A 25,773-nucleotide genomic window follows, 5' to 3' on the forward strand; every position below is an offset into this window, starting at 1 on the left:
GGTTCGACTTGATCCAAAGATACCTCGGCCAGCATTGGCAGGAATCCATATTTGAAATTATTTCGTGCACGTGACGACCACAGTCGTAGGCTTTGTAGGATGTTTCCGTTAGCTTTGTCTCCAACTCCACAGGAATCTATTTTATTGTAAATATGTGTTCACTGCAATGAAAATATCACTTTTCTCAACTTTGGACAACTCAGTCTTTCACACTGAAGTATACAATGAATTAATTATATATATATATATATATATATATATATATATATATATATATATATATATATATATATATATATATATGCATTTTAATGGCAACATATGTTCCGACGTGATATTCCGACAACAACGATGCTTCTACATGACATAGTGACAATGATATGTTTTCATATAACAATCTGTACAAAGATGTGTTTCCATATGATATTTTAACGTCAAGGAAATGTTTCAATATGAGGTGAGGTGATATTGGGTTTAACGACGCGTCCAACATTATTGCACTTATATAGCGACGTGCATGCACGTGTGTTTGTGTGGCTGCTTGTACTAGTCCGAACTGATGCCGATTTATAGTGCTAGCTCACTGAGATACCATGCCGCAGTTTAACATGAACACCCCAACCAGACACGGTATACTGACCAGTCCTTATGTTAGCCAGACAGGGTAACAACAAGTATCAGCTTTAACGTCTTTTGGTATGACGCGGCCGGGGATTGAACCTCGGACCTTCTGCTCTCCGGGCGGACGCTCTACCACTAGACCACGGAGGCGGTCTTGTAATTCAAAATGAAAGTTAAACGACAAGGGTATATTTCTATCTGACATTATGATAAAAATAAGTTACAATAAAACATCCATGACATCAAGGATGTGATTGTATACGACGTGATGACAACACTGATATGACGTTTAGTCCCATTCTGCCAACAAGGATAAATGTTCACAGAACATTCTCACCCCCACGATAGTTCTGCATTTTGTCTGCAGGTTTATGTTTTACATTGTTCAAAAAGACATACATTTACATGGTATTCTGACGTTACTGACGTCACACTCTTTCGTTCCGACTACACTGACATAAATGTACGTGACAATCTGACACCGGTAACAACAGTACATGCAGCAACTTCATACTGAAAAATCACGAAAAGCAATTAACACGGTTTTATCGTTATGACAGATATATATTACAATTATACCATGGACTACCGGAAGGGTTATCGACTTAATGCAATGTACCTTTAATTTGGGATACAAACGTGCGTGAAATCTCTGTGGTACAGGCGGACAGCCACAGCATTAAAGAAAGGGAGGAAAATATAAAGACGTTCAGCCATTCTTCGCGAAACGTAACATTCAGCATGCACCTGGATTATGAAACAGACTCATCAATCTCTTAATTCCTATCAATAATGTAAGAAAAGGTTGTTGTTTTGTGGGATATTGTCATTTTCTATCATAACGTTTTTGTTTTTTCCGTTTCTAACTCGTTTGGACATTTCCTTGTAAAGAGGTATAGTGTTGTTAATCACATGCAAAATGCCTTTATAACAGTTTGAGCAATTACGGATATGATCCGGAGGATATAAGCCCATTAATATAGATATTGCTTACACTTTCTGCACGTGCATGTGGGCGAGCAATGGTTCTATAAAATGACTGGTAAATCAAGGGGGGCAAGTGGACATCCTTGCTTGCACACGAAGTCACGTCGGTCTACATGCGAAGTAAGTGTTGTTAAGTTTATTGCTTTTTTCTTATTCAAAGTCATTTTTGAAAATATTAAATTATTATTATATATCGAAAAGTGCATATACATTCTCAATTAAGTCAATGAAATAGTAATTTCAGTGAAACGAAGTGTTTTATGACCTTACTTTATCAGAATTTTATCAATATTCTTGAGAATCCCAAGGACCTTCAAATGTCAGTCATCTCAAAACTAATTTCTTGGTTTTACGCTAACAAAAGGGCGTAATGTAGCTACTGATTCTACTGTGAACGTTTTTGTTTGGTATTTTTTGTGTGTTTTTTCGGGGGGTGGGGGTGGGGGGTATTTTAAAACGTATTTGTTATCTGCGCAGGTGGTAAACACTGGAACACTCTTTCGATTCAAATCCATTCTCTGCATCACTGGACTGTTTCATGTCAGACACACCTGTTCAGAAAATGATATTGACCGTGAATGATTGATTATGATTATGATCATTTATGAAAGTGGTTTAGAGTATTATATCATTCTGTATAAGGGCTCCCCTCCAAAAAGCGTAATCGTAAAGATAATCGTAAGCCTATGTTAACGTATGGGAGTTCGCCCCGATTATGTTTCAAGGGTTGTCAGCACCATACCCTTGTTCGTGGGTTTCACCGAAGTGGTAAACGTCTGAGACCTGCATCACTTCGGGCTTTCCTTCCACATTAAGCTGACACGCCGTGATATAACTGGAATAATGTTAAAAGCGGCGTTAAACCCAACTCACTCACTCACTCATTCACTTTGTAATGTAGAACCTACAACAGAAGAAGGCGCTAGCCGATCACCAATCGGAAATGCGTAAGAGACGCAATGAGATGTATATATCGGTCTTAATTAATACAGGTAGTTAACCTATCGCTACCTGTCAGATAAAGCTTATGATCGACCAATAAGAAAGTACTTGGAAGACACAAACAGACAAAGGCATCGGGGCCCTAAAACTCATTTTTATTCATATGACAAATGTTTTGCTAGGATTTTATATCTATGTAGTCTTGGTAATTGTGTCAGAAAATAACATGCCTTTGTATGAGTGATTTTAACAACAGATGCTGATGCGCATTATCATCGCGATCGATGCTTATGACATACAGTAAACTACAGTTATAACGAACACGCTTATAACGAACTAACGGATATAACGAACTAACTTTTAAGTCTCGTCTATATGCTGTAGTTATGCTGTATATGTGCTTATAACGAATTACGGTTATAACGAACTGAAATTAGTAGTCCCTGTGAGTTCGTTACAACCGTAGTTTACTGTAGTCGGAATAGTACATTGGCCTCTGCTTTAAGTACATTAGACAGTTGAACAAAGTTGTGGAGTTGTAGATGAATATTATTGTTATGCATTTCCTGACTAACCAATTATGAAGGAAGCATGTATCATGTAACCATTTTAACAATATTCATTGGCTGTGAGTAATGGGCAAGTGTTCATTTAGCAGGCCACTTTTGTCGAGAAATAGGGATTTGATGTAAGAGACAGGTACGCCATTATGTATGTATGACATATGGGATGGTGAATGGAGTTTAGCGTTATCATACAAGCATTATTATTATCAATATTGTTATTATTATTATCATTTTTTCTCCCAGATATCCCATAATGTCAATGGGTCGGCCCATACCATCGTGCCTCCGTGGTTCGATTATACGCTTACAAGTCTGAACACTGCAAACTTGAACTGATTGATTTGTTTACACCATACCAATTGTAACTGATGATGAACACGTCAGTATCGGCGCGGGTAACTGTTAAGCAATTGTACCTTCGGTTTCAAATTAAATGTAACGCGGTTAAGCCTACATTATTCTACATTGAAAACACGGCATGTTTATCTCATAAACCATAGAAGTACAAAAGTACATTGCAGGCACTAGTGGTTCAATATATTTCAACTTGCCTAAGCTTTGCAAACCTTTTTTCCGGCGTTTTCTATATTGCCAAAATTTCATTTGCGAAAAGAAACAAACAAAGTAGAGAACAGAGCGGGCAATGAACTCGGGCATTTGTTGTCTATTCGTCTCGAGATAACAGCGTTCCCATAACAGTACCCGTTCATTCTGAATAAATGAATTGAGGTTAAAGAAGGTAATGTTACGGGTTCATAAAACAGCTTGAATCAAAAACAATACTTTGTATTAATCAACTGGATAGCAATAAATGTACCCACCGACCGTCGAAAACAGCTTTATGTTTATCCAATATACGTAACGAAATGACAAACCGAAAAGGCTTTCAACAAGTTCAAACAATAAAAAATCAAGTATAAACATATAAGCTTTATGTTGTTCACATCCATGGGACCAATTTCGTTGAGTTTGTGTAGGTTTCTGGTTATTTCTGCATGCATGGTTTTACACGCGTTAAGTATGTAGAGATATATGTATCCCGTGTTTCAATGAATTGCTGGAACGAGATATAAACAGCTCAGTCACGCGTGGTTGACTTCGCAAGTGAATCCTTCTCATGTTTCGTTTTCTTACACTAACAATGTTTGCGTGACTGTATGTAAATAGCCATAGAATCAGTTTTCATAAATTATCGGGACAATACTAGAAAGCAGACCACACAGATATATAGTTAGAGGTTCTGTCAGATCTACGGTGGTGAAACCCTATGGGTTCGTTTACTTTATGGTTTCCGTTTGAAAAAAACCGTGAGTCATAATGTTGAGCAAATATTTCTTCAAAAGACAGTCAGAGGAAGTATACAGATATAGTTGGGCAAATACCATCCTGAATCGGAACCTTTCTTTTCTGTAAGGTGACCAGGATCTCGGCTGTAAATAGAGTAAGTTCTTAATAATGTTATTGTGATTGCCGCTCTGTATATGCAATAACTGCTTCTGTAATACATCATATTGACATAGCCACTCGTTGTGCAGAGCTGCGGCTCTTTGGTGGACAAACCTATCAGTTTAGTTTAAACATATTTTATTCTTATGAAAGGGATTGGGCACAAGTTATCACAACTTAGAACGCCCTCTCCAATAGATTTACATGTATGCTTATTTACAGTTAATAAATCAAATGACAGAAAGGAAAGAAAAGAAATAGAGAAACGTATGTACATTCACACTGCTCACTCAAACCTTTTTGTTTTCCTTATATATGTATGTACATTACTAAAAATGCTTTCGTTCACATGGTTAGGTAAAACTGCATTACCAACTAGCAACAGGTCAATATTTACATCACAAGTATCTTTCACAATTAACAATAGTGAGTGCATCAATTTGCTGATGTAAATAAAGGACCTTCAGTGAAAAATGATATGAATTTTCACATGAGCTGCCACATCGGCATTTTGGATCCTCGTTTAAACCTCTTCTAGATAAGTCATTTTATAATTCACTGTCATCATATCTTAATTTTGTATGTATTATGTTAATTTTCGTTAAACCATATGAGAAATATGATGTTCTATCTGTTCTTAAAATGGATTTAAATCGAGGGAATGTTTCAATATTCCTTTGCTGAGTAGGTAATGTATTCCACAATTTGATAGCGGATGGTATAAACGAGGATTGAGATAACTTAGTACATAATAGAGGCATAGTTGTATTGTGAGCGGTTCTAAGGTTGTATGTTACGTTTGTCCCGACAGAGTGAGGTACTAGATCTTTAAGGTATGAAGGTGTCATATTGTTATACATTTTATAGAATAAACACAATTTTCTCCTGCGCTATGATATAGTCTCCCAGGAAGTTTCGAAATATATTTTTTGACGGAAGTATAGGTTGGTAAACCCGTTACAATTCTTGCTGCTTCCAGTTGGAGTTTTTCTTATCTGTCACCCTGCTCTTTGGGACAACCGTCCCAAACTTTACATGCATATTCAAATAGTGGTCTAATAAACATTACATAAATCTTATTCAACACAGTACGACAGAGCATATACTTAAGCTTTCTCATTCAATGTAGCTACAGTATGTTTAAGAATTTTATGACTTGTGCGATCTGGGCCCGAAGCTTTATTATATCACTTATTTCATATACGTTTATTCGTAATGTGCTAAATGTTTTATCTGTACGTTTTTCAACATTTGGCAATCTCGCCTTATATCCATCAACATCTGCTATGGATGAAAACTACTTGACAATGTTTAACTGAATAGCTTTATCTTAATCAGAGTATATATTTGGGCTTTTGTCAGTGACATACCTGCGCAGAGGGGGAAGAGATGAAGTTTTACCTGTATTTTTCACTGAATATCGCAACAATTTCCAAAAAGAATATTTGTTTTCTAAGTATAATTCTAAAACGAAATTGTCTAAATTGTAGTAGAGCATTTCCTTTGCATAGTATTTCATATTATTTACCTTATTTCTTTGTTTTCTGTACAATGTTCTGCCCTTGTCTTTATTTGTTTTCCTTGGAATCTTAAGTAACCTCTTTCTTTTCCTTATTGCCTTCCGTAATTCGGAATGGAACCACGGTTTATCATTCGGTCGAATCCTAACCTTTTTAGACGGTACACACATTTTTATATAATTATTAAATTTTGAATAAAAACATTCAATAGATTCATCTATATCTTTACATTTGTTAAAAATTTAATTTATCATATTCACCTCTTCCATAACACCATATATCTCTAGTAAATGATGATTTGGTTGATAAATGTGTTTTCACTTATATATACGTGCCCCTATGATCACTAATCTCGTTATGAAAATCAATCACTCCAGAATAATCCACAGAAACATCTTCACTTGCAATTATCGGATCTAGTAAAGTACTCCTTGTTTTAGAAATATCCGAGTAGATTCATTTATCACATTACGTAATTTTTTTCAGTCTAACAAAACATGAAGTTTTCTCGGAGACAAAAGATTTTCATTGATATCTCCGACAATCACTAAATTACATGTAATATCGAACTAGTACTGTCGTCGAGGTGACTCCAGAAATTTTATTATACCTATTGTCTTGGGTTCGAGTCCAAGACTCGGCCTGATTTAGTTTCTGGGCTTGTCTATAATATATGTTCGGGATGGTCATTTTCAAACAACGTGTATCACTTCGGACTTTCCTACAACGTCAAACTACCACGCTGTGATTTTCTTAAATGTCGGTTTTCTGAAAACCATTCACGCTCTGTATATCTAACACCTCTGATTAGTTAATGCCCACTTACATTTTTATGTGTGAATGTACTTTATGTATCAACAGTTTTTATATATACTACAAGTCATATACTACTCTTATCCATATAGTTTTTACTCTTTCATTATGCTTTACATTGCATAGTTGCCTTTATGTTCGATCCCGTGTACACCAAAAATACGTTCTCAAAAACTAATGCTTATATGTGTCACACAGCATGAGTAAAAAATAATGGTTCAGGAGTTCATCAAGTACATTTTACTCTTTTCCAATCCTCAATATTGCACATATAAGTACATTTTCGATCACTTTTTTGAAAGTGTTAGAGGGATACATCTTTCAAACAATAACGAGGGCTGTAAGAGTATTTTATCTTCGGTCTTTCATGTATATAATATATATTTTATATTTATATTTCATAATATATAACCACTCTGATCTAGACCACTGTCTAAACCGGGCTAAACTTTCGGTCTCACATACGTTTGCGTCCCGTGTAGATTCTACTACACCAAATCAGAACTGGTTGTGACAGTGCGGTTTTCGTAGGGAGCCTTCAGTGCAGATCAAGAGACATCTGCAGGCTGTGATTGGATGATGTTGTGTAAAATGTTTATGTCTTTTAAATGTACATCCATCCAGCAATTAAAACTGCCCATATTTTTCAATATTTGGTGCTGACTTTTTTAACAAGATGACTTGTGCTTTATGTGAGCACAGATATTTTCAAGCAGGCGACATTTGGTGCGGAACTGGGGTTGGTGTGTTCAGCTTCCTGTACTCGGAAAAGGAGCTGACTAACCTAGCCAAAATTTGTGTTTTTATTGCAGCTTTAAGGCCAGACTGTGCATATATGTAAATGTAATGGCTGTTGAATGCCTAGTTATTTTTTAAAAAGATATAACGTTACTATAGAAGTCTATGGGAAAACATTTGGTTGTGTGTAACCTGTAGACAGATTTTACTATACGCATATTATTGGTTGCTTCAGATCATGTCCAGATATTTACTGTTCATCTGTATAGCGTTGGCTTGCGTTATAAACAGCAATTCTAAGCAGGTAAGTCAGACTTCTGCGATCAGATCACATCCTTAATTCTGTGTATATAAAACATATAACTGAACTACAAAATCTTAATTGTCATGCGCTGATGATCTTCGCATATAAAGAAGTGCATTTTTACATCATAGTTACTTTTATTTTTCTATTTATTATCTTGTTTGTTTGTTTATTTGTTGTTTAACGCCGCACTCCACGACATCCACGCAATTGAGATAGGCTGACATGCATCAACTACCCGTTCCCGTTAGTCGCCTCTTACGACAAGCGTGGGTTGCTGAAGACGTATTCTGAGTAGGACGGTAGGGTAGCGTGTGGTTAAAGCATTCGTTCGTCAAGTGGAAAGTTCCCCACATGGGTACAATGTGTGAAGCCCATTTCTAGTGTCCCCCGCGTGATATTGTCGGAATGTTGTTAAAAGCGGCGAAAACCACACTCACTCAGTCACTCACTATTTATATATGTACACACCAAGTAAGTATGCATATATAAGAGAGGCGAGGATCAGGTTCTCATTGCCCTGTAATTTGTAATTCATGACTTGGGACTTTGCTCACAATATCGATCACGGGTTTGTCTGGTCCAGATTCGATATTGTAGAGGCCAGCTTCATAAAGATGGGATGTCGCTGAGTGCACCGTGTAACAGCAAGCATGTACTTATTTGGTACGACTGATTTCACAAAATATCTCTTGAATAATTCTACAACATTCCTTGTTTTGCACAGCTACCATTTTTTCTGACTGGTCACGTTGCATATGAAGGGAAGGCAGAGGGAGAAAAGGGCGTGCTATTGGTGAGTATGATGATGCAGGAAGGGAGGTAAAGGGAAGAGCGTGTTTTTGGTGAGTGTGGTGATGCAGGAAGGGAGGTGAAGGGAAGAGCGTGCTGTTGGTGAGTGTGATGATGCAGGAAGGAAGGTGACGAGCGTGTTTCTGGTGAGTACAGTGATGCAGGAAGGGAGATGAACGGAAGGGCGTGCTATTGGTGAGTATGGTGATGAGAGGAAGGGAGATTACGGGAAGGGCGTGCTATTGATGAGTGTGATGATGCAGGGGAGCGGGAATTGTGCTACTGGTAAATGTGACGTTGCAGCTAAGGGACGTAGAGAGAAGGGCGAGATGCTGGTAAGTGTGACGATGCGGGGAAAGGATGTGATGGCATGTATAAGTGTAAACACAATCTTGATACCACCTGTACCACCCCTGTATTAACACTGCATGTTTTACACGATTCACTAGCCAGCTACCACCCCACCCCCACCCCCAACACTCCATCCACCAGAGTAGTAAATGTCTACGGGCACGGGTGACCGCAATTCGTTGTGGAGGCTTGAGTCAACTTATGATTGTGGGATGGAATCCTGGTAAATCCCGATTATGTTTTCTAGGTTTGTTAGCACAATACCCTTCCTAGTTTGTTCAACCAAGTGGTACACGTCTTAGACATGCACTACTTTGGGATTTCCTCCCAGATTAAGCTGACATGCAGTAACAATAACAGGAATACCGTTCATAGCGGCGTTAAACCCAACTCTCTCACCCATTAGTACACAGGGAACATCTTTTCCAGCAGAACGTTTCTTTCAAACTGATTCGGTTTCTCGGGGACTCGACGAGGTGCAATTGTGATTGTATATCCATACTAAATTCACGCTCAAAGAAATAATTTGATTGGGTGTTGATTTCATGGGCGACGGAAATTATGGGCTAAGTTAGTATGATCAGAGATATTGAGCAGGTGACGTCATTTCCTAAAGGAAGATATGGAGTCAAATTGATCCAGAGTATAAATCATATAAGAAAGGAGATGTAATACACTGGATTATCGAAGATAAGACCTTTGTCCCGAGTAGTCTTGTTGTTGAAGCGATCACTCGTTATGCCAAAGGCACGTGTGCGTCCCAGCATGTGGGTATATTGTTTTGACCATTTGTGGTGTCACCCGTCGTGGTATTGCTGGAATATTGTTCATATTCTCTCCTTTATTACGATGGCACGCTGCGGTATCACTCAAATACTCGTCAAAGATGTGTTATACCCAACTTGCTCACTTACTGTCAAACAATAATCGTAATTCGTTTCATTTGTAACCTCCAACATCCCACTTTTAACTGAAACGCTATATAATTACTGAACTCACCATCTTATTATTATATCTCTCACTTTATTACATTTTGGTTTGTTAAAGGGTGACGGCTTGGCACATATGGCGCCTCATTTTATGAAGGGAGGGGTTGATGTCGCCTCTCCAGAAAAAGTACGTGGACAATTATCTTCATCTGAGAAGACATATAACTCTCTTCAATCGTCTCTGTTCAATTGTATTACGAAATATAATGAGACCTCGTTTCCTGAAATTACCCTGGACAGGTCGAGTTATCCGTAGTTCGAGATAGGCGTACTGTTTATATTTGGCAGCAATGCCTGGCGTCTAAAGTTGGAAAGTAATGTTGTGTCATAAACAATGTTCGAGTCAATTTCACAACGTGTATGATTTCAAAGAAAGAAAAAAGCAACATCAGTTTACTCGTCGTGTATATTCTTCGTCTTGTGAACCTTGCATGAAACGCGAATTTAACAAACTGACAAACATGTTGGAAAATAAGTAAGTACAAACAAACATCAGACATTTGAAATGATAAAATTTTATTATCTCAACATCGTTATTTTATAATGAATATTTTTCTGCGGTAAAAGTACCCGAAATGGTTTGTAAAAGTAGGGACATAAAATGTAACAGAAAATTCGTGCACATATCTGTTTGTTCATGAATAGATGTAACTGTAAATGACAGAATCACACAAAGACATTTCATCAAAACAAACTGATTTTTAAAAAAGTAAATTGCTTTACAGAAAACCATCAATTAATCTACTCGTGGGCGTCAGGCCAAAGTAACAATATTGACATTAGTGTGATCTCCTTCCCACAAACATGAAGATAAACATTTACGTTTTGTAGGACAATGGAAAAAGCAATGAAATTTTGGTGTAGAATACCCATTTTTGAAATCGTGAACATATAATGCATACAAATGCACATAAGAACACAATAATTATCAGAAACAATATGCAGTATGTGTGTTTGGTATTATATTTTTTAAACCAAAATAGGTTATTCTCTGTGAATGTAATATAATTAAAATCAAATGCTAATTATGTTGATTTCATACAGTGATATTGCACCAAGGAATATAAACAGATTATATTGTCTTGCTCTTTTAAATTAACCTTTTAACAAAAAGAACATAATTGTTTGTATAATAAATAATTAATGTGGGATTGACATATCATTTCTTATTCTTCTTTCTTCAATTCTATACCAAAAAACAAACTTGGATTTATATTTCCATTCCTCAAGAATATGTCCACACTGTTTACAAATTTAAGTTTACACTGTCGGTAAGAGCATATGAAAACAACACGAAATCGTCCTATCTACTGAAGGAATGTTAATATTACTTCAGACCCAAACAGTGGATATCCAATAATAATTGATAACTTCGTGGTAGTTTACTGAATTATAATCGACAAAATTCATTCCATAATCATTAGCAATCCCCCGTCACAAACACATGAAAAGGCAAGGTAATAGTTCACCTGAAAAAGAAAGTTTTCCGTAGAATTTATAAATGTCCTCATGTCTGCCATAAAAAAAAACTTTTGAAAGTTTTCCTGAGGCCTTAAATGTTGTAACCTTGATCAAACAAATTTTGGACAAGAGTCGTATGACGCTCTTTGAAATCATCATGGAAAGAGCATGTTTGATTGTATCTCACAAGTTGTGAAATGTAGAAACCAAAGGCTGGCGCTGCTGGAATATTGCTCGACAGAAAGGGAAAGTTGGTTGTTGGAAATTTGAAGTCATCCCTCTTGTCATGCAGTCTTGTGGAACTATTTTTGTCACACTGAATCTTTATACATCGATATAAAAACAAAATCAGTTTTCAATATTAATAAATTCTAATTGTGATATTCTTGATGATGAAGATCTTGTCATTAAAATATCCAAAATATGAACATTATAAACATTTTATATTTCAATCTATCACGCAGGAGACAGATTTCCATGGAGAAGGGGCAGACAAGCAGGCCGAGATTGAACAAGAGGTAGGTTGCTCACGTATTGACAATGAAGAACACCAACCCTGGGTAGTATGTGTCAATGTGCACGTGTTTATGTCCACATATGGCTGTTTTCAAAATGTACATTGAGGAGTTGACACACACTGAACCACTTCTGTTTCAAATCCTGTTTCTTCCACACATTACTCTTAAACTATGGGTTGTAAGTACACTCTCGTATTTCGCAGAGCAAAAAATGTGTACATTGGAAGAACAAATAAATATGATACAGAAACAGTGACACATAGGCCGTGGTATGGTATACAGACATGGCATTGTAGACACTAGTTTCCTGACGATGGTATATCTCATAGTGATCAGACAGTAAGATGTAAATAATAATAACTAAAGACCTTGGCTTCCATTGAAAGGATTTGAACTTTTGTGGTCTACACCCGGTAAGTGTTACCTCGAGGAACCATTGGTGGAGTAATACCATGATAGTAGTACTCGACAAAATAAGGTCACCATTTGTGTTTCATTACATCTGATTGCCTGACAAACGTAATAAAAAGTCCAAATCTAATACGGCGCCAGGGCTTGATGGTATTCGAAACCGGTATTGGAAACTATTCCCCTGTGTCCAAACACCATTACTTCACTGTTTAATTATCTCTTGGATACAGGTGATGTTCCGCCTTGGTTGTGCAAAGGTCTAACAATACTTCTCTCCCAAAAATAATTTGACTTCCTCCCTAGTACTTGTCTGAATACACAGTACAAATTATTTACAGTGTATCTTACAGATCTTGTGTCATCTTACTGCGCTTCCAATGACATTATTTACATGGAGCAGGGAGGAGCCAGAAAGGGATATTGAGGTTGTAAGGATCAATTGCTCGTTCAGAAAACGATCCTTGAAGAGACTAAAACTTACCACCGTAACCTCTCAATGTGTTGGATAGACTTGAGGAAAGCGCATGATTCTGTACCACACGAATTGATTTTGAAGTCACTGGAATGTATTGACGTCCGCGAGCGACTACTTGTTTTACTCAAGTCTTTAATGAATTGTTGAGATGTATTCGCATGGACAGGTGGTGACTTCGGAACCCATTTCTATCAGAAGAGGAATATTTCGAGCGATTCTTTTAGCCCTTCGCTTTTCTGTTTGTCACTAAATCCTTTAAACTTTTTGCTCAGCAAAGAGGAAGGTTATCACCGGGACCTCCTAAGTACAGATCCCCAACACCCCTTACTCACCCCCTTTACATGGATGATCTTGAACTTATTGCCAATGGAGGATCCACACCAAACAAACAGATTTTCCTGGTCGAGTCCTTTTCTGATGATATCGGCATGTCCTTTGGGTTCGAAAAAATGCAATATTCTTCATATGAAACGTGGCAAGGTGGAAGAGGGGAGATAAGTCAGTTATTGACCTACTCGTGGAAAGTCAGACCAAAACGTACTTTGGGATGCAGGTTAGGGACAAACTCCAGAATGCCCATATCAACGACGAACTTCGGGCAGAGTTCAAAAGGAGACTCGCAATAAATTTCAAGTCACAGAGACTTATGCTGTACCCGTCCTTTCATATTCTTTTGGCGTTGTTTATTGGACGAACAGGAAATTCAGGGTATTGACACCCCCACACTAAGAATCAAGTCAGACAATAGATCCCACCACCCTCGCCCTTCCCTCAATTGCTTTATTTACTAATTATAATGTGAGGACGTGGTTTGATTAACGTTGATGCTCTTTATGATAGAATTGTCATGTGCACTTTTGCACACACTAATTTGTCTGATGATACTCTTGTGGAGCATGTCAAGACTCATGACGAAAACAAGGCATTCCACGGTTTTCTTTAACGAGCCAAGTATGTGGGATAAAATCCAAATGGCAGTGTTGATTTTGTTGATGCTTCTGTACTGCTGTACGGTATAGAAACGAGTGTCAACCAAGCGAAGTGCCATATCAAATTGGCCCAGACTCAGTTTTTCAGGGACAGGTTATCTGAACGACCACTCGATCGACATTATGGGCAGTGTGTTGAGAAGATCAGCAATCCTGCAGAGTCCTTCGCTTGGATAAAGTCGGCTGGCTTGCAAGGTGAAACAGGAGGCTTTCTGTTTGCTGCTCAGGACCAGTGACTTCCCACTCGAAACCGTCAATGTGTGATTTTGCATAAAATTGTAAATATGAAATGTAGAATTATACAATGAATTTAATGAAACTGCCAAAAACGTTATCAGTGGATGCCAAGCTTTGGCACAAACACAGTATCTTTTGCGACAGGATCGCATGCCTCGATCATTTTATTACCGTCTTTGTCATGCTTGTGGTTCTGACTCAGAGGTCAATGCATGGTACGACCCAGAATATTTAGAGGGTATCATGGAAAATGATAATTAAACATTCTTTGTAAAAGGCCTGTACACAGCCTGAGACCTGTCCAGGCAAATAAACCTGACCCTGTACTTTTTTATGAATCCGTTGAAATCATTGATTTCATTGAATTAGCTGTCCCTTTCGAAACCGCCTCCGTGGTCTAGTGGTCGTGAGAGAGCGGAAGGTCGCGTCTTACAAAAAAACCGTTAAAAGATTATACTATAATTCGGCATTAGTCCGGACGAGTACAAGCAGCCACACACACACACACACACACACACACACACACACACATACACACACGTACACACACACACACACACACACACACACACACACACACACACACACACACACACACACACACACACACACACACACACACACACGTACACGTGCATGCACGTCGTTTACGTTAAACCCCATTTCATCTCACCTCACCTGTCCCTATTGACACTATGCTTGTGGTAAAAGACACGTAACGGGATCGGGTGGTCAGGCTCGCTGACTTAGTTGAAGCATGTCATCGATCCCAATTGCGTGGATCGATGCTCATGATATCAATCACTTGATTGTCTGGTCCAGACTCGTATATTTACAAACCGCCGTCATATAGATGGGATATTGCTGAGTGCGGCGTAAAACAACAAACCAACCAACCTTTTGACACTCAATGTGATTGACAAGATTCTGGACAAACATGACAAATATGCGGACCTCGTTTACGAAATATCGCGCTTGCATCCCAAGCACCAAATTGTCCGACTCCCCATTGTTCACGGTGCCTCAAATTTGTTACCTCCCAATCTGTTGACTGACATTGGGAGAGTACCCGGGTTTGCTGCCATGAATACAGCCCTTCTGACAATATGGGTAATGCAGTGACCTGCAGTGTTGGGGAGTATTCACATACTCAGAAAACTTCTGGATGGGTTGCTGTGTGGGTCATAAAATGAAGTTAGCTTCGTCGTTTTGTCACTCTATCTACTGGTGTGTGTGGGGGGGGATTGGAGGGTGTGTGTGTGTGTGTGGGGGGGGGGGGGGGGGGGTCATGAAAACATTACACACAATATGATAGAGTCCTAATAAAGAAAGAACACACACACACACACACACACACACACACACGCACACACCAGTAGATAGTGACAGAACGACGAAGCTATTTCAAGGCTACGTATTTAATAAGTCGTTGTTTAACCAAAATCTTTTTAGGAGAATTAAAATAATGCTACCAACGAAAATGACAGAACCCATACTTGTTTTTTGGGCATCATCAGGAATGGTCTTATGCGATATTTATGCTTAGCCTTCACATCGCAGGCAGTTGTGTTGGACGCCTCTACCCTACTGCACAGACGTCGCAAGCGAGTCATCAGGACGACCAAGTGGAGCTTTTGGACGGGTGGAATAGTACCCTATGCAATAACTTCATCTGTGCGTAAGTAACTCGATGAGTGAGTGGATGTTGTTTCATGACGCATTCTGGCCACAACAGTACAGCACATCTAATTGTCTTGTATTCTCTTCATCTACATTTGAGCATTAGGGTACAGTACATGTAATTGTCTTGTATTCTCTTCATCTACATTTGAGCATTAGGGTACAGCACATCTAATTGGCTTGTATTCTCTTCATCTACTTTTGCGCATTAAGGTACAGCACATCTAATTGTCTTGTATCCTCTTCATATACATTTGAGCATTAGGGTACAGCACATGTAATTGTCTTGTATTCTCTTCATCTACATTTGAGCATTAGGGTACAGCACATCTAATTGTCTTGTATTCTCTTCATCTACATTTGAGCATTAGGGTACAGCCCATTTAATTGTCTTGTATTTTCTTCATCTACATTTGCGCGTTACATTACAGCACATCTAATTGTCTTGTATTTTCTTCATCTACATTTGCGCGTTATAGTACAGTACATCTTATTGTCTTGTATTTTTTTCATGTACTTTTGCGCGTTATAGTACTGTTCATCCGGACCATTACACCAGGAGAGGCATCGTTAAAGTGAACGGGATTAAAGCATGTATCGGGGAAGATAAAAAAATAAATAACATTACATTAACATTTGAAACCTGACCAAGAATTCTAGATCAGTGTAAGATGGGTATTACTATTACCAATGTATTGCTAATTACCATCCATGTTTATCTGTTCCCTAGCAACAGAGGGCAAGGTCGTCATTCAGTCGTCTATGAGGCTGATTGAAGATAACACGTGTATCAAATTTTACGACATCAACACCCAGAGTTCCGAATTCAGTGTTACTCATCAAACGTATCTTAACTTCATCGAATCTTCTGGGTGAGTGACTTCACATCAACGCTTTTGATTGTCTGGCTGGTATTTTGGTTTGAGAATATATTTCGGTCCCTGCATCCAGACATGTGATTCTTTTCCTTTCAATCCCTCCTTCACCACACCACCAATGCTGTGTCATCAATCTATTATTTTGAACCAATAGCTGCCAGCTACTTTCAATGTATTACACTCAGGGTATTTGTTGTTGTGTAGTGCAGCTATCATCACTATCTATTCTTGTTTAGGAGGTTCCTCCTCAACAACCCTCCTTAATGATTTCTTCTGTCAACGCGTTACTGTTGCTTTGTATTCTGCAGTCCCCAGTCTCCCCCTCTACAGTTCCCAGGTCACTCCCCTACTCCATTGTAGATTGAAGCCTCTCCCAACCATCATATGTGGCCGCTCCATCCCTCGTATTTTGGCCCCATCAGTAAATGAGTGACATAATGCTTAAGTTATGCCCCAACTCCAAACGCCCGCTCCCCTACCCTCACACACGCAAACATCGAAACCTAACTACAGAAAATGAAATTTCTCTCTCCCAGCAGCAAATCACCTCCACACCATCCCTCCCGTACCCCACCCCACCCCATCCCAGACCCACAGTGAACCCAAACCAAGGGTATGAAATGGTTTTCCCCATAACCACACCCTAACCCCCACCACCACGCAGACCCGCATCGTCGGTTGGCTGGTTGTTTAACGCCGCACTCAGCAATATTCAAGCTATATGACGGCGGTCTGTAAATAATCGAGTCTGGACAAGACAATCCAGTGAATAATATCATGAGCATCGATCCACACAATTGGGATACGATGACATGCATTAACCAAGTCAGGGAGCCTGACCACCCGTTCCCGTTAAGCGCCTTTTACGACAAGCATAGTCACCTTTTACGGCATGCATGGGTTGCCGAAGACCAATTCTACCCCGGATCTTCACGGGTCAGACCCACATCAAACCAAGCCAACAGAATATGAAATTGTCTCTCCCACTGTGTTCTACATAGTCGAAAGAGGTGACGAACGGGATCGGGTGGTCAGGCTCGCTGACTTGGCTGATGCATGTCCTCGTATCACAATTGCGTGGATCGATACGCATTATGTCAATCACTGGATTGTCTGGTCCAGACTCGATTATTTACGGACCGCCGTCATATAGCTTGAATATTGCTGAGTGCGGCGTTAAGCAACAACAAAAATAAAAAATAAATGATCCCTCAATGGTCTCTATGCAGGTGCTGGTCGTACATTGGCCGAGCCAAATCAGGGCAACAGGACATCTCAGCGTGCAAACAAAAGGTAAAGCGTCTGTGAGTGAGTGAGTGAGTTTAACGCCGTTTGGAACAGTATTCCAGTTATGTCAGGGCGTGACAGCTTGATATGGGAGGAAAACCTGAAGGTATGCAAGCCTTAGACGTTTACCACTTATTGTGTGTTGGTGTGTTTATTTGTTATTTAAGGCCGCATTCAGCAATGTTCAAGCTATATGACGGCGGTCTTTAAATATTCGACTCTTGACCAGACAATCCAGTGATTGACGTCATGAACAACCACTTTTATTGAAACCCACGAGCACAGGTAGGGTGCTGACTGACCTAGAAACATAATCGAATTCACGAAACTAGGTTTCTGGCGTGCGCAAGGGATGCAACTCTGGTCCGGACTCGATTATTTACAGACCGCCGTCATAAAGCTGGAATATTGCTGAGTGCGGTGTTAAACAACAAACAAACAAACAAACCAAATTCTTTCAATGACTCTTTAGAAAACCGCCCTCCATGAAGTCCTCCACGCGTTGGGTGTGTATCACGAGCAGAGTCACCGTGACCGAGACAACTTCATTCACGTCAAGTACGGGAACATCATAAAAGGTAATTAGGTAGATTGGGAGTGAGTGAGTGAGTGAGTTTGGTTTTACGCCGCTTTTAGCAATATTCCAGCAATATCACGGCGGGGGACACCAGAAATGGGCTTCACACATTGTACCCATGTCGGGAATCGAACCCGGGTCCTCGGGGTGACGAGCGAACGCTTTAACCACCAGGCTACCCGACCGCCCCTTAGGTAGATTGGTAGTGTATGCAGTTGACAAATGGGTAGAGCAATATGTGGAAATGGTGCACTGATAACTCTCGTGTATAGAATTGTGCGTCACGCGATCTGTCAAATAAATAAATATATTGATAGATACACACACACAAATAATAAAAAATACATTACATACATACGTACATACATACATACATACATACATACATACATAAATACATAAATACATACATACATACATACATACATACATACATACATACATACATACTGGTTTCACGCTATCAAGGTTTTAATTCAGCTTTGCAGCCAAACACATTGTTGCAACTTTCGCTGGAATAGGTTGAAAACAGAATGTTAATACATTGTATCATTGTTAAGGTATTTTTCATTTCAACAATTTTGTATAAGTTGAATCTTTGAATGCACTGGAGAGGACATTCGAGGTGGCTAAATTCTATTGTTTTGTTTTTGACAGGGAAGGAGCGGAACTTTGAAAAGATGACTGGATCCGACACACTTCAAGGAACATATTCAGCTGACTCCATCATGCACTACGAGTCGCATGTACGTCCCTGAGTGCGTGCGTGATTGCATTTGTGTATGTTCTCGAGTCAATGAGTGAGTGAGTGAGTGAGTGAGTGAGTGAATAAAACTGGCGTGTGAGTAAGTGAGTGAGTGAGTGAGTGATTGAGCGCTGGTGGAAGTGCGCTGATGTTGTAAGTGTAGATACAAGAGTGTATAAAAGCGCCAGTGAGGAATTGAGAGACAGTAATTGTGTACACTCGAGAGTGAGCTATAGAGTGAGTCTGAGGAATTTGCTTTTGTTGGCAATTTTTTCCGGAAAATACTGTAACTTTTGCCTTAGGTTTGACAACGAAAAATGTCCATTGGCTTTTCTAAATTTACGCGATATGTCGATCCAAACAGGTTATTTGTCACCTCGAGCTCCTTTCACAGAAAGAAACTGAAGGCCAAAATAACTTAGGAATGTTAAATGACATTTAGTTAACCGTCAGATGGTATGAAAGAATTAACGCTGTTCTTGTGTCAGGGAACTCGCAGGAACGGTTTTGTTATTTTTGTCACGTCACATTCTGTTCTCAGAGCGCCTCGTCAAATGGCTTCCGAACCATTGTCCCTATCGTGGATTACCTGTCGTTCGGGGACAGCGATAAGTACTGGAACAGCCTGAGAGAAGTGAACACACTCTACAATTGTACAGGTAGATTTCTAGATTTATTTAAGACTGCCAATATCTACCCTCCAACATTGCCAATATCTACAATTCAACACTCCAACACTGCCAACATCTGCATAAAACCCCTCCCCCCCTCCCAACACTGCCAATATCTACCCTCCAACATTGCTAATATCTACCATTCAACATTGCCAATATCTACATATCAACACATCAACATTGCCAATATCTACATATCAACCCCCAACACTGCCAATATCTACCCTCCAACATTGCCAATATCTACATATCAACCCATCAACATTGCCAACCTCTACATATCAACACTCCAACACTGCCAATATCTACATATCAACACTCCAACACTGCCAATATCTACATATCAACACTCCAACACTGCCAATATCTACATATCAACAATCCAACACTGCCAACATCTTCATATCAACACATCAAGATTGCCAACATCTACATATCAACACATCAACATTGCCAACATTTACATATCAACAATCCAACACTGCCAATATCTACCATTCAACACTGCCAATATCTACATATCAACTCATCAACATTGCCAACATCTACATATCAACACATCAACATTGCCAACATCTACATATCAACAATCCAACATTGCTAATATCTACCATTCAACATTGCCAATATCTACATATCAACACATCAACATTGCAAACATCTACATATCAACACTCCAGCACTGCCAATATCTACATATCAACAATCCAACACTGCCAACATCTGCATATCAACACATTAACATTGCCAATATCTACATATCAACACTCAAACACTGCCAATATCTACATATCAACACTCCAACACTGCCAATATATACATATCAACATTAACATTGCCAATATCTACATACCAACACATCAACATTGCCAATATCTACATATCAACACTCCAACACTGCCAATATCTACATATCTACCCTCCAACATTGCCAATATCTACCATTCAACATTGCCAATATCTGCATATCACAACCCATCCACGCCACATACACCCCCCCCCACACACACACCCCACACACCCCCACCCCACCCACCAACCAAAACTGCCAATATCTACCCTCCAACATTGCCAATATCTACCCTCCAAAACTACCAATGTCTACTTATCAACACTCCAACACTGCCAATATCTACATATCAACACATTAACATTGCCAATATCTACATATCAACTCTCCAACATTGCCAACATCTACATGTCAACACTCCAACACTGCCACATCTACTCATCAACACTCCAACACTGCCCGTATATATCTATCAATATCTATCAACTCTGCCAATATACATTCCTCAACTCTGTCAATAGCTACCAGTCAACACTGCCAATGTCCCACAATCAACACTAAAACACTGCCAAAATCTACCATTCAACACTGCAAATATCTACATGTCAACACTCCAACACTGCCAATATCTACTCATCAACTCTGTCAATATCTACCATTCAACACTTCCAATATCATCAAATCAACTCTGCCAATATCTACGCATCATATTGATGAGGCATATACATCATCTGAAACATAGGCAAAACTTTCAATACATTGACACGTATTTATATTAGAAGCCAAATACATGTTTGAATCAATCGACAGTTTTGATATCGGTCAGGAAATATAAACGTAATGAACACCGTATTCAACTTACGAAGACACAATATGGTGCTATGGAGCAATGTACCAATTCGACAGGTGGAATTGCGCCTCTAACCTGTTAGAGAAAGCTCTACTGTTGTTAAAAAGTACTGGCACTGAAACAAACATTACTGAAACATATAAATTCAAATAAAGTGCAGAGCAGTTAGGTCGACAATCATAAATATTCAGAAACAAAGGTCTAAATAAGTTCAAAGTTCATCTTCCCACATTTCTGTAGTTGTCGGAAAAATAAAAAACCTTAATAACTTCATCTCTAGCCAGCTGTGACCTTTCGTGCCACAACGACGGATTCCCCATCGTGCGCGACACCAACTGCGTGTGCCACTGCATCGATGGACTGGACCCCGAGACACAGTGTGAAGACTTCTTAAGCTCCGGTAGGCTGAACACATGTCGTTTGCATTATGTAGGACACAGTGTCTGTAGGCTTTGTAGAATGCAGTGTCTGTAGGCTTTGTAGAATACAGTGTATGTAGGCTTTATAGGACACAGAGTCTGTTGGCTATGTAGAACACAGTGTCTGTAGGCTATGTAGGACACAGTGTGTGTTAGCTTTGTAGAATACAGTGTCTGTAGGCTTTGTAGAATACAGTGTCTGTAGGCTATGTAGGACACAGTGTCTGTAGGATATGTAGAATACAGTGTCTGTAGGCTATGTAGAATACAGTGTGTGTAGGCTTTGTAGAATACAGTGTCTGTAGGCTATGTAGGACACAGTGTGTGTAGGCTTTGTAGAATACAGTGTCTGTAGGCTATGTAGGACACAGTGTGTGTAGGCTTTGTAGAATACAGTGTCTGTACGCTATGTAGAATACAGTGTGTGTAGGCTATGTAGAATACTGTGTCTGTAGGCTATGTAGAATACAGTGTGTGTAGGCTTTGTAGAATACAGTGTCTGTAGGCTATGTAGGACACAGTGTGTGTAGGCTTTGTAGAATACAGTGTCTGTAGGCTATGTAGAATACAGTGTCTTTAGGCTTTGTAGAATACAGTGTGTGTAGGCTATGTAGAATACAGTGTCTGTAGGCTATGTAGGACACAGTGTGTGTAGGCTTTGTAGAATACAGTGTCTGTAGGCTATGTAGGACACAGTGTGTGTAGGCTTTGTAGAATACAGTGTCTGTAGGCTATGTAGAATACAGTGTCTTTAGGCTTTGTAGAATACAGTGTGTGTAGGCTATGTAGAATACAGTGTCTGTAGGCTATGTAGGACACAGTGTGTGTAGGCTTTGTAGAATACAGTGTCTGTAGGCTATGTAGGACACAGTGTGTGTAGGCTATGTAGAATACAGTGTGTGTAGGCTATGTAGAATACAGTGTCTTTAGGCTATGTAGGACACAGTGCGTGTAGACTTTGTAGAATACAGTGTCTGTAGGCTATGTAGAATACAGTGTCTGTAGGCTATGTAGGACAAAGTGTCTGTAGGCTATGTAGAATACAGTGTGTGTAGGCTATGTAGAATACAGTGTCTTTAGGCTATGTAGAATACAGTGTGTGTAGGCTATGTAGAATACAGTGTCTGTAAGCTATGTAGGACACAGTGCGTGTAGACTTTGTAGAATACAGTGTCTGTAGGCTATGTAGAATACAGTGTCTGTAGGCTATGTAGGACTCAGTGCGTGTAGACTTTGTAGAATACAGTGTCTGTAGGCTATGTAGGACTCAGTGCGTGTAGACTTTGTAGAATACAGTGTCTGTATGCTATGTAGGACACAGTGCGTGTAGACTTTGTAGAATACAGTGTCTGTAGGCTATGTAGAATACAGTGTCTGTAGGCTATGTAGGACTCAGTGCGTGTAGACTTTGTAGAATACAGTGTCTGTAGGCTATGTAGGACTCAGTGCGTGTAGACTTTGTAGAATACAGTGAATGTAGGCTATATAGGACACAGTGTATGTAGGCTATGTAGAACACAGTGTCTGGAGGGTAAGTTCAGGTTCAATACTTGTAGGGGGTGTTGACATAGTTTATGGTTGTTATACAATACGACTTCGCCATATAATGCTATCTAAATACAGCATAATGCTATAGTACATGCACGACGATGCTTTACAGTGACACAGAAGGATACCCAATAAAATACGTGTCACTGTGTTTCGCCAAATATCCATGTTATTCTTTCCGTCCCCACAGTACACGGCGTCTTCGTAGACTTGACCCTGGAGACTCAGACAGCCGCCTTCGAACTCACCAACCCGCAACTTGGCTCAACGTATCAGTGGATTGTCAGGGTACGTCATATTCACCCCCTCCCCCCCCCCCCCCCCCCCCCCCCACACACACACACACACACACCCACCCACCACCCCGAAGTCGCTGTGTAAAGTGCATGTAGTTTAAATTGAACAGTGTCAGTAGGCTTTGTTGTGCAAAGTGTATATAGGTTAAGTTGAACAGTATCACTATGTTATGTTGTGCAAAGTGCATGTGGCTTAAATTGAACAGTGTCACTATGCTATGTTGTGCACATGTCACATGAGTAAGTATATGAGAGTCACAGGAGTAAGTATATGCGAGTCACAGGAGTAAGTATATGTAATTCACAGGAGTAAGTATATGTGATTCACAGGAGTTAGTATATGTGATTCGCAGGAGTAAGTATATGTGATTCACAGGAGTAAGTATGTGTGATTCACAGGAGTAAGTATATGATTCCCAGGAGTAAGTATATGTGATTCACAGGAGTAAGTATATGTGATTCACAGGAGTAAGTATATGTGATTCGCAGGAGTAAGTATATGTGATTCGCAGGAGTAAGTATATGTGATTCGCAGGAGTAAGTATATGTGATTCACAGGAGTAAGTATATGTGATTCGAGGGGTAAGTATATGTGATTCCCATGAGTAAGAATATGTGATTCACAGGAGTAAGTATATGTGATTCACATGAGTAAGTATATGTGATTCACCTGAGTAAGTATATGTGATTCACAGGAGTAAGTATATGTGATTCACAGGGGTAAGTATATGTGATTCGCAGGAGTAAGTATATGTGATTCCCAGGAGTAAGAATATGTGATTCACAGGAGTAAGTATATGCGAGTCACAGGAGTAAGTATATGTGATTCACATGAGTAAGTATATGTGATTCACAGGAGTAAGTATATATGAGTCACAGGAGTAAGTATATGTGACTCACAGGATTAAATAAGCGTGTGTTATATTAGCAGACCACAAGGGCACACAGCAATATATGTACACGTTGCACAACCTGTAGTGGATGTTGAACCTCCACAGAGCCCGCCCGGTTCCACGATTGCTCTGGACTTCCTGCAGCTGGAGGTGGCGGGGAGCCGCAAAGCCTGCACATCCACTCTCACCCTCAACCCCGGCCATCCCACAGTCACTGGAAAAGTGTAAGTTTCACCTGAGTGAGCGGAGAGAGGAGAGAGGAGAGAGGAGGGTGGTTGAGGGGTTGTTGATGATGTGTCAGACTATGTTTAACATTGCTGATCCACTTATAATGTGTGTGACCGTCTTTCACATTGCTGATCCACTTTCAATACGTGTGAACGTGTTTAACATTGCTGATCCATTTATATTGTGTGTGACCGTGTTTAACATTGCTGATCCACTTATAATGTGTGTGACCGTGTTTAACATTGCTGATCCACTTATAATGTGTGTGACCGTCTTTTACATTGATGATCCACTTTCAATAAGTGTGAACGTGTTTAACATTGCTGATCCATTTATATTGTGTGTGACCGTGTTTAACATTGCTGATCCACATATAATGTGTGTGACCGTGTTTAACATTGCTGATCCACTTTCAATAAGTGTGAACGTGTTTAACATTGCTGATCCATTTATATTGTGTGTGACCGTGTTTAACATTGCTGATCCACTTATAATGTGTGTGACCGTGTTTAACATTGCTGATCCACTTATAATGTGTGTGACCATGTTTATCATTGCTGCTCCAGTTTCAATGTGTGTGATCGTGTTTAACATTTTCGATCCACTTATAATTTGTGTGACCGTGTTTAGCATTGCTGCTCCAGTTTCAAAGTCAGTGGTAGTTTGTTTGAGAGGCATTACTTAGAAGTTGATGGATGACAAAGTAAACATTTGTGGATTACAACTTCTTTATTTACTGCAAAGGACA

At 39.5% G+C, this 25,773-nt stretch overlaps 1 protein-coding gene across 1 annotated transcript in view; it reads left to right on the forward strand.

The window, feature by feature from the left end:
• The first annotated feature begins 1,663 nt into the window (after window positions 1–1,663).
• Window positions 1,664–25,773, forward strand: part of LOC139452971 (uncharacterized) — a 59,471-nt gene continuing 35,361 nt past the window's right edge. The window contains exons 1-14 of the mRNA XM_071234597.1: window positions 1,664–1,728; window positions 7,869–7,937; window positions 8,665–8,733; window positions 10,128–10,196; window positions 11,995–12,048; window positions 15,721–15,838; window positions 16,571–16,712; window positions 17,948–18,011; window positions 18,478–18,583; window positions 19,240–19,328; window positions 19,869–19,986; window positions 21,922–22,041; window positions 23,799–23,896; window positions 24,903–25,021. Coding sequence (XP_071090698.1) covers window positions 7,872–7,937; window positions 8,665–8,733; window positions 10,128–10,196; window positions 11,995–12,048; window positions 15,721–15,838; window positions 16,571–16,712; window positions 17,948–18,011; window positions 18,478–18,583; window positions 19,240–19,328; window positions 19,869–19,986; window positions 21,922–22,041; window positions 23,799–23,896; window positions 24,903–25,021 — 1,232 coding nt within the window. The 5' untranslated portion in view covers window positions 1,664–1,728; window positions 7,869–7,871. The remainder of the gene's footprint in view (window positions 1,729–7,868; window positions 7,938–8,664; window positions 8,734–10,127; window positions 10,197–11,994; window positions 12,049–15,720; window positions 15,839–16,570; window positions 16,713–17,947; window positions 18,012–18,477; window positions 18,584–19,239; window positions 19,329–19,868; window positions 19,987–21,921; window positions 22,042–23,798; window positions 23,897–24,902; window positions 25,022–25,773) is intronic.

This window comes from Haliotis cracherodii, unplaced genomic scaffold, assembly GCF_022045235.1.
Source record: "Haliotis cracherodii isolate W230 unplaced genomic scaffold, xgHalCrac1.p SCAF_9, whole genome shotgun sequence".
Classification (NCBI taxonomy): Eukaryota; Metazoa; Mollusca; class Gastropoda; order Lepetellida; family Haliotidae; genus Haliotis; species Haliotis cracherodii.